The sequence below is a fragment of the Dacryopinax primogenitus genome, assembly GCF_000292625.1.
Source record: "Dacryopinax primogenitus strain DJM-731 SS1 chromosome Unknown DACRYscaffold_19, whole genome shotgun sequence".
In the NCBI taxonomy this organism is placed as follows: Eukaryota; Fungi; Basidiomycota; class Dacrymycetes; order Dacrymycetales; family Dacrymycetaceae; genus Dacryopinax; species Dacryopinax primogenitus.
The window spans coordinates 156,570-165,973 of record NW_024467216.1 but is presented as its reverse complement, the minus strand read 5'-3'; the positions used below and the strand labels follow the sequence as shown (position 1 = coordinate 165,973).

Here is a 9,404-nt window from a genome sequence, read left to right as displayed (position 1 = left end):
ACTCTTAGGTGAGCAGACTTAGTCAGCCTGTGTTGCCCTAACAATGACAAGGATGAGGTGGTGGTGGCAAGGATGAGGTGGTGGTGGCAAGGATGAGGTGGTGGTGGCAAGGAGGTGGTGGTGAGAAAATGGTGACTCACAGGCCACTGGAGCAAAGCTCATGAGGGCACATGGGAGCAAAAATCATGTGTACACAGAAGCAAAAGATGATGTGGCTTTTTGGTCTTAAAAGCCACATCTATTGCTCCCATGCACGTGATAATTTGCTCCTGTGATCACATGATCTTTGCTCCCATGGCCTGTGAGTCACCATTTTCTCACCACCACCTCCTTGCCACCACCACCTCATCCTTGCCACCACCACCACCTCCTTCTCCTTGTCATCATCATCATCATCCTCCTCTCCTCTCCTCTCCTCTCTTCATCATCTCCTCATCATCTTCTCCCTCAACAATGTCAATGCTGTTTTGCTTCCCCTCCCCTCCCCTGTGAGCACTACTCAGGTGCTCTAAGTAGCCATATGTGCATGAAGAAAACAAGTGTCATACCCCTCTCAAGTGAACTACCAATTATGGTGTTCACTCACCATGCTCCCCCTCCCTCTCTACAAGAACCTACAATACCTTTCCTTGACTATGTCTACCATCAATAACACAGACTGGTTTGTCATCCCAGAGAGCGTCGACTATTTACTCACCCAGCTCAACATTGACCTAATCCCATGACCGGACCTGACTAAGCCTTTGCTCAACACAACCTTCAAGAAGTGTTGCCCACCATCATATGCCAGAAGTCAAAGGCAGGAGGACTTCAACAATGCATTGGAGGACCATATCCTAACTGTGTACAAACAATGGGAGGTCCTTCTCTGTTGGCAGATGCACTGCAGGGAGTTCATCTTCCAGAAAGGTGCACATACATCTACCTTCTGACCATAAACACTACTAACCTCTTTGCAGGCATAACCTATCTCGAATCCTGCATGGTGCCTGAGAGACAAGCATCCGCACTGTCCATGATGTATGATGCCTTCCAGCACTGTGTGGAAGCCAAGTCTTCCCTGCCTGACCTGCTAGCAGTGTTCCCTATTCTGGAACAAATGGCAGCTGAATGACAAGTATGCTGCTCATCCTCTCTGTGGGCAGTAGCTGTTCACAAATGGGAAGGCATGCTGGGCATGGCACTTTGGCAACGAAAAGTCCTTGACAATGACTGGGACAACAGACCCAGAGCACCTGCCCCCTCTGCCTTTCCCAAATGCAAACTTAAGCCATTTGCCTGCATCATTTCCCCCACCCTCTCCCACAAAGAATCACCAAACATCTGAGTTCAGCACAAATTTTGTTCTGGATAAAGGTTGGTGGCCTCATGGGCAACTATGGGAGATAGCCTACCCATTGCCAGATGGCTTCAACTACCTTCCCCTTTGACTTCACAATCCCATAAGCTCTGTGATGCAGAAGAAGATGCACCCAGTGGGTTGCCATCACTGGTCTCCATGACAATCAAACTGGTCAAGATATTCACCTCCAAACCAGTATCAGAGGGAGAGATCACCAGCTCCTTGCAGATGTAGAGATCATCCTCCATAATCCAGGTCACCTTCTCCCTACAGCCATTGCAGGTGATACCGTAGCCAAAGCCACTCAGCCTTGCCCTCACCCCACAGCCATCACAGGTGTGACTGTACCTGAAGTCATTCTGCTTTGCCCTCATGAAGGTGTCACTATGTCTGCTACCCCTCTCCTGCTTCCAACATCACAATGAAAGCACGACTGCCCTCCCTTCACCATGTCATATGTGAGTCTGTAGCTGCAGTGCCTCTTAATCATGCTCATTCTGTTGCCAACAGGAAGAGCATGATATTGCAACACAAAGACCTCTGCAGAGAGATGGATGAGCCCATGGAGGTGGTGTTGGAGACAGAGGAGATGAAGGCAGAGCTGGAACAGATGACACAGCAGCTGGAGGAAGTGCAACAGAGGCAGAAGGAGCAGCAGCAGCAGCGACTGCGGGAGTGGGATAGCTGGCAGATCTGGCAACAGCTGCAGGAATCCCTGCAGCTGCAGCAGGAGAAGCTGCAGCAGGAGCAGGAACAGGAATGGCAGGAGAAGGAGTTGTGGGAGGAGGAGGACATCTTCCTGGAGCAAGAGGACTCCCCGGAGCAGGACACTGTCATGGACATCAAGGTGGCTGCTGTCATGGAGCAGGAGGGACCAGAACAAACCTCTGTGTTTGGGAATGCTGCCCCTCCCCTCCCCCCTCCTCCCATCAGTGCTACTTCTGCATTCCTGACTTGATGCCCAGTGTCACCAAATGACTCCCTCAGCTCGTACCGCACTCCCAGTCCTGTCCCTATCCTTTCAAGATTGCCTTGCCCTCCAACACCATCTCCCCCTCAGGTGGCTGCCATCATGGAGCAAGGGGAACCAGAATGAACCTCTCTGTCTGGGAATGCTGCCCCTCCCCTCCCCCCTCCTGTCAGCACTACTCCTGCATTCCCAACTCGATGCCCAGTGTCACCAATTGACTCCCTCAGCTTGTACTGCACTCCCAGTCCCATCCCCATGCTTCCAAGATCACCTCACACTCCAACACCACCTCCCCTCCATCTCCACCACCACCTCCACCACAGCAAGCCTTTTGGCCTCTGCTTTGTAGGGGTTTGCCTTACCACCCCTCTGATCCCAGCACTTGCAATGATGACAATCCAAACTGCATACTGCTGCCGGTGCTGGAAGATTGGAGACCTCTCATTTTTGACAAGGGGGGCTGGGATAGCTACCAGTTCCCTATGCCTCCTCCTCCTCATCCTCATCCTCTGTTGGAGTTCTGGGAGGATCCAGCAGTCATGAACCTGGGACCTCCCCCCCCTCATCTTGGTTTCAGCAAGGTGAAAGAACCTGTCAAGAAGCCTGCCCCCCCCCCCAAGAAACCTCTCAACAAATCCAAAGACCTTGTCATTTTTGATGAGAAACTGGTGTTGGTAAGTCAGTATCCTCATTGCACCACCCAATAGCTCATGACAGATGGTAACTTCATTCAGATGACTGGCATCCACCTGTTGGCATCATTGACCTCACCATCAATCACAGTCATGGTAACAGGGATGAATGGGTATTCAAGGGAGCAACACACCAGGTTTCTCTGTTAGCTAAGGATGTCCAATGATTTGGAGATATCATTGGCTGGTTGAACAACTGGAACATCAGCCACACAGTTGCACTGTTCCAACAAGGTTGGCCTGCTTCCAACCCCACAGTTCCCACCAAGCCCCCCCCCCCAGCAAGAAGAATGGAGAGGCTTTTAGTTGCAAAGTCTTCTCCTCTTATGTGTGGCCTGACTTTGACACATACTTGAGGACAAAGTGGATGGAAAAGCATGTTGCTAAGAAACTCCACTGAAAAGTGTTCAATATAGAAGCATGCTGGGAACATTCAGAGTGGCTATTCCCCCTCCACATGGTGTATCACTGGGTTCTGGGGTGTGTGGACTTTGTTGAATGCTGCATCATTATATATGACTCACTGTGTCACCATTGGAGGTTGGCTGTTATGGTGCATCCTCATGTTTATCTCACATAGCCAGTACTGATTAGACATGCAGATGATAAAGTGTATGGTGATGGCAATCACTGAGGAATCTTCCCAGGACCAGCCTGGGTGCTTATGGGTAGGCTGGGAAGCACACATGGCCTCAGTATGTGTGTTCACCCCCCCAGGGCAGAGAATATTGTTAAATATGATCTAGGTCCTGGAACAACAGAATGGCCATGATTGTGGGTTGTGGGTGCTAGCCCAGATAATGGCAGTCATGCAGGGTGTTGACCAGATGTCCATGACTGATGCAGAGATGCCACAGTTCTGTCACTGGTTACATGACAACATGGAGAGTTTGCCATATGCACCAGTAGCACCACATGCACCAGCAAAAGAGGAGAGCGTGCTCTTGGACTCAAATGAGACCATGTTAGAGTTGGTGGACTTGGACAAGGCCATGGATCTCAATTAGGTAGTCATATATGCATTACTTACAATTACACTTCTTGCTCTAGAGAAGTGGAACACTTTTTTCTGGTACATATTATATTTTGTAGTATTAGGAATCCATATGCTCAGTACCCTCTGCTCTCTCAGCATGACTTTCAGCACTTGAAGCACCTGTACTGAATAATAGGAGTTCAGGCCCTCTTGCTGACCCATGACCTAAGGGACGGAAGTGTGACATTCCAGCGTTTGAGGGCCTGGTTGACCCTACCTCTTGCGAGCCCAGTGTCTTCCAGAAGGAATATCAGGACAGCCAATCAGACAGGGTCGTAAGAAGTCTCATGATGACGAGTTTACGGATTGGACCAAAGGTTCGGTTGCCGGGAAACCCAGGAGACATGACAAACGGGAAGAGACAAAGGAGGAGAAATAATCCGGGAAACGAGAGTCGTCCGACTTTGATAGCCGAGTATGATTGGAACGTAGGCTCTGCCGAACTACGTCGCAATCAGTTTGAGAGACCAAATTGTGAGAGCGAGCGATTGGCCGTGCAATTCTGACCAGTTCAAGTAGATTGAACGCTGTGTTCAATTGTTCGGAGGCTGGATCGGCCCCTAACAACGAATGAAAGGAACTGCGTCGCGCACGAGAAAAGATCGTTTATTTGTGGATCCCCCTCACCTTCCGTCACGTTCTGTATGAGCGCTTTCACAAAGCTATTATGTGAACATATACGGGTGAGAAGTGCGCCGATATTAGTCCAACCTCCAGGGACACAGTTACAAGATGCACCTTTACATTCCTGCCTCCACTCTTTTGATCCATCAAGTTCTCCTCAGCTTCACGGTCTCTCACGTGCAGCTGGCGAACCTCCATTCCAGCTACCGACCCCATAGTCCCGCCCACATCCTCCCCGCCTGCATACTCACCCCTTCCCACGTATCCGGCGCTGGCCTCACATCCAAAAAGAACGATACCTGGCCATTTGCGTCTTTCATCGGATGTGGAGCACCAGCAGTACCTTGTGCCCCGGATGAAGGTGTAGGCGTAGGGCGCCCAGCGTAGAAGTCGATAATATACCGGATCTGGTGTCCACACCGGTCCACAATCCAGTCATGTCGGTCAAACGGCGCCTGATACCTGCACCACAGTCAGCTTGCGTGATCAGGTAAAGACCAGACGTGCCCTAGCATGACCCTTCCCCATGCTCTCCAGGTTTTCTCCCTCGGTTTGCCTTTGAACGAATGCAGCTTCACCCCTCCGCATACTTCCCCTCCCCTCCCTCGTTCCCAGGCAAGAACCTCCCCCCATGCCCGCTCATTCACCGCATTATGGATAGGCACTACGACAGGCATGTCCCCCGCATCTGGTGGGGAGGCGTAAGCGCCTTGCGAGTGTTTCCTCGACATGGCGGAGTAGAACTGGGATTGGCTCGGGTAGACCCAGTTCGAGTCGGTGTCAGTTCGTGGAATGGAGGAGGTTTCGCGCTCTGTTGGGAGAGAGGATGGGTGAGGCGAGGAAGTAGGATGGGTTCCGGAGGTGTGCTGGGCTAGCCAGGCAGCGCGCGTGTTATGGTCCACTGGGCATTTGGCCTGCTCTGGCGGCGAGGAGGTGGATGGGCTCGACATGACACAGCCTACGACGGCGGGGATGAAGCGCTGTCGTTGTCAAGGGTAGGATTTGTAGTGTTGTGGGAGAAAGGTAGGATGAAGAACACAGTACAAGTTTATGAAAAAGTTGTCAGGGTCCCATTATTCATTCATTTTCAACTGACGACATCATCCAAAGTCAGCACTTTAACCACTTAGACAATCCACAACGGAACAATGTCGTATATCATCCGTCCCATATGTTACAAGCAGAGCAATCGCAATCGTAAGCGTAAATACCATTCCATGCAATGCCGAGACTTTCCGGAACCCGCCGAAGTCCTTTTCTCACAGGCCGATGGCGTTCTTGACCAGTTGCCGTGCGTAGGGGATATATGACAGGCAGTACCTATCCCGGGTCGGTCAGCCTTCATAGTGTCTGGACAGGGGAGGGGAACTTACCACGTGTACGCGAGATACTCGACGATGACGAGGATGATGGCCATGAGCTACATGATGTGCGTGAGAAGGCCGCAGGAAGGATCGGAGGACAGAGACGCACCTGGCTGTGAATCACGAATGCCGCGATGAATGTGAGCACAATACAAGCCAGGAACACTATAGTGGCGACAATGCGGACAGGCGCGAACATCTATTTGACCGGTCAGCGCCACTCCTCTTATTCCTTACTGCAACAGGTGAGAAGGCATACCAGCTTCGCTTGACGGAGGAACTGGGAAGGACTTAGTCACGGAAAGTAAGAGGCATGTAAGAGTACACACTCCGATGAGGAACCCAGTCCCAATTAAGGTGATCACTATGCCGATAGTATACAGCACTGTCCGAGCCAATGAGCACCCGCACTTCCTGTCACTTGATGGAACTCACAGGCAAATGTCCATAGCTGGCCTAAGAAGAGCAAGATCGACCCCAGGAGAGATAGAACAAAGCCGATCGCCAAGCTACGCGACTTGTCAGCCTCTTTCCCCCTCTCCATCCACAGACAGATAGTCAGAGCCCTTACCATCCTCCAAAGCAGTAAAATCGCTGTATGCGTGACAGCTGGAGGAATTCAAATGCCGGATCTGGTTCCTGCAATGGGAATGAGAACCAAGCTGGAGATAAGATGGCGGGAAGGACACACGGGCTCAAGCTGCAACCTATCCTGCGCTGCTTCGAGGTTGAACCATCCTTTCGGCATCGTGTGTTTATTGTAAGAGTAATTTCAATTTAAGCAGATAGAGTCGTAACAGTATGCGTATAAAAGCAGGAAGAAAAGACGTGCAGGATGCAGTAGGTTCGTGAGAGTGATTTCAATGGTTGGCTTGTGTTGCGACACGGTCGGCTGCCAAGGATATCTGTGCCCAGAGAGGCGGTGCGATCCCGCACTGCGGAAAAACTTGCGGAGAAGATGCACTTCTGCGTGACATGTTTCGTGTTGGCACACGACATCGCTTTTAACATTGAACTAGAAATACAGTAGTAAATGGCCATTATATACGTTTCTCCAGCCTTATAGGTATATCCCCAGGTCCCAGGACAATACGCATCCGTACAGACCGGTCAAGCACCCTCTCTTTCCAGTCTCTTAAGCTTTCTCCCCCCCGCTTCACAGGCACGATCTCCCATCTGTTCAGCAACATGCACAAGAATGCCATCATCTCTGTCATGGCGAAGTATCTTCCTAAGCACATATGTATGCCATGACCAAAGGGAGCCAGATCCGTAGAGATGAGATTTTTTCCTGCCCAACGAGAGGGCAAGAATGTGTGTGGCGAGACGTATGCGTCCGGATCGTACGATATCCCAATGAGGTCGCCTACAAAGAGGGTACCCTTAGGTAGGGGGATTGCATCTGCTAACCCTGGGATTTGGAGCACGCTATCCTCGGTGGAGCGGCGTAGGACTACTGGGGCGACCGCTGTGGCGAGGTCAGCTGGAGGGGAGGGCGGAAGAGGTATGAATGGACGTACGGAATAGCCTCAGAGTCTCTATGATGCAGTCGTACACTGGGCGCAGCTCATCCATCCGGTCCCACATCTGTATCTCCCAGTTAACGCCGCCAATGGGCGAAGAGGAGAGAACTGACGTTCGCAACCTTGTCTTCTGGGCACGTCTCCCGCACGAACGCAGCGAGACGCTCCTGTTCCTCCGGATGACAAGCCAGCAACCCGACTGCATATGCCAACACACGCACAGTCGTCTCTACGGCGGAAACATCTCATTAGGGAAATGCACACACGGTAAAGTGTGGCGTGTACCGTGCCCGGCGAACAAGAGGATGAACACGTTGCTTAACAGCTCCGCATCGCTCAGAGCCTTTTCCGGGACTTCCCGCGCGTTCGCAGCAAGCAGATGGTGGAAGATGTCACCATTCCCCTCCTGGTCCCTCTCTGACGCAGCTGCGCTCCCCTCCCGCGTACGACGGTCATCAATCTGCGCGTGCATCGTCCGCAGCAGCAACTTCTCCGCAGCCTTGACCTCCTTGAACCTACCAATCTCTGTCAACGCATATCTCGATTCGGCATGCCATACTCACTTCTGAATTGGAAGACGGAAGACCCAGCTGGGTAACATCGTTCGTACCATGGGATTCTCCCCGGTGATTCGGAACGCCTCGCGAAGGCTCATCCCATCCTCCCCTACGACCTTACGAGTGTCAGCCTCTCCGGAGATCCCGAACCCGGCACGGCCGATGATGCTGAGAGTGAACTTGGATTTGGTTAGTGGAGGAACAGAATGATGGAAAGCAAGCTTGCCTTTCCCGTGCTCGTCTTGACATCAGGAATATGCACAGTCTTCGTCCCCTCCCATCCTTCTTCAATGCTCATCTCATCCCAAACAGCCAGAGACTCTTCCCATACACGGCGATTTCTTTCTTCTGGATCAGTATTCTCAGATCTGCGAAGTCCGAGATTGGCTTACAACTGGTTGTTGAACGCAGGCCCAACGATCCTCCTATGCCTAGGATAGGTGTCCATCTGCGCTGTGGCGACATTGAACGCTCCTCGAGGGATACTTTCCCCACCAACAGTTCAGCGGCTGCCCTCCTTGAGAGCACAAAGCGCACTTTTGAATCTCCCCCGTCTTCTTCGTCCGGTCCCACCGCGCCTTTGGTCCGCTGACTTGGGAAATCACCTCAAAGGACGAGGAAAAAATAACATAGTTTCCATCCAGCCAGCCTATAGCGGCAAATGTCTTGGACTTGTTTCGAAGGTAGACTGCAGCGCATTTAGTTCGCATTGCAGTTTCTTGAACGACGAAAGTGACTTACGAAGTCCGCGTTGGTGCCAGGTGTTTAGCAAGCCAGGATTCCACCAGGAAGAGGGGAAGAATATGCCTGGGAGCTTGAATGGTGCAAATGGGTATAGGACAACTGGCAGTGAACCAACGGCCTTAGAAAGTGTATCAGGATTCTACTTTCTCGTCAGAGTATCTTGAGACTAACCTTTCTCGCTGTTCGATATGATCGTATCCGTCCAAACAGAATGTGAGCAATGATTAATGCCACTAGCAGAGTCTTCAGCATGGACAAGTTGATTCCAGACATGGCACAGGCGATGAACGGTCACATTGAGAGTGAACTGATTTTGATTGTACATGTCCAGCGCGGGGATAAGATAATTCCCTCAAGGGCTTCTTGTTCGATCATCTTCAGATCCTGATGACGTAATGCCGACGGTCTCCAAGGCTGCTGTGGATACGGTGCTTCGCGAAGTCTCTTGCTGTTGAGAAGCCTTCACCACAATCGCTGATGTCTGGAGACGTGGGGTAAGTGTTGTCCACCACGATGGCTGTCCATCAGACAATTTGTATTGCCCTATCACCG

General features: G+C 51.5%; 3 protein-coding genes across 3 annotated transcripts; 1 reads left to right on the top strand and 2 right to left on the bottom strand.

Annotated features, from left to right (window-relative positions):
* Positions 1-1,892: 1,892 nt before the first annotated feature.
* DACRYDRAFT_110799 (uncharacterized protein) lies at positions 1,893-2,300 on the top strand (the record flags this gene model as incomplete). Its single annotated transcript, XM_040769125.1, has 1 exon — positions 1,893-2,300. One exon carries the CDS (start codon positions 1,893-1,895, stop codon positions 2,298-2,300), a length of 408 nt encoding a protein of 135 aa, XP_040625253.1.
* Positions 2,301-4,755: 2,455 nt separating this feature from the next.
* On the bottom strand, positions 4,756-5,623 carry DACRYDRAFT_96550 (cytochrome c and c1 heme-lyase). The gene is made up of 2 exons (XM_040777383.1): positions 5,172-5,623; positions 4,756-5,126 (listed from the first exon to the last, which is right to left on the bottom strand). The coding sequence occupies exons 1-2, from the start codon at positions 5,612-5,614 to the stop codon at positions 4,868-4,870; spliced, it is 702 nt and encodes a 233-aa protein (XP_040625252.1). The 5' UTR covers positions 5,615-5,623; the 3' UTR covers positions 4,756-4,867.
* A 198-nt stretch (positions 5,624-5,821) lies between these two features.
* DACRYDRAFT_101863 (cytochrome P450) lies at positions 5,822-9,125 on the bottom strand (the record flags this gene model as incomplete). The annotated part of the gene is made up of 18 exons (XM_040767591.1): positions 5,822-5,984; positions 6,038-6,084; positions 6,138-6,227; positions 6,288-6,308; positions 6,358-6,413; positions 6,464-6,537; positions 6,600-6,667; positions 7,136-7,511; positions 7,549-7,615; positions 7,665-7,750; positions 7,773-7,780; positions 7,818-8,066; positions 8,115-8,287; positions 8,335-8,449; positions 8,501-8,539; positions 8,646-8,796; positions 8,850-8,970; positions 9,024-9,125. 13 exons carry the CDS (start codon positions 9,123-9,125, stop codon positions 6,485-6,487), a joined length of 1,608 nt encoding a protein of 535 aa, XP_040625251.1. The 3' UTR covers positions 5,822-5,984; positions 6,038-6,084; positions 6,138-6,227; positions 6,288-6,308; positions 6,358-6,413; positions 6,464-6,484.
* Between the last annotated feature and the right edge of the window lie 279 nt (positions 9,126-9,404).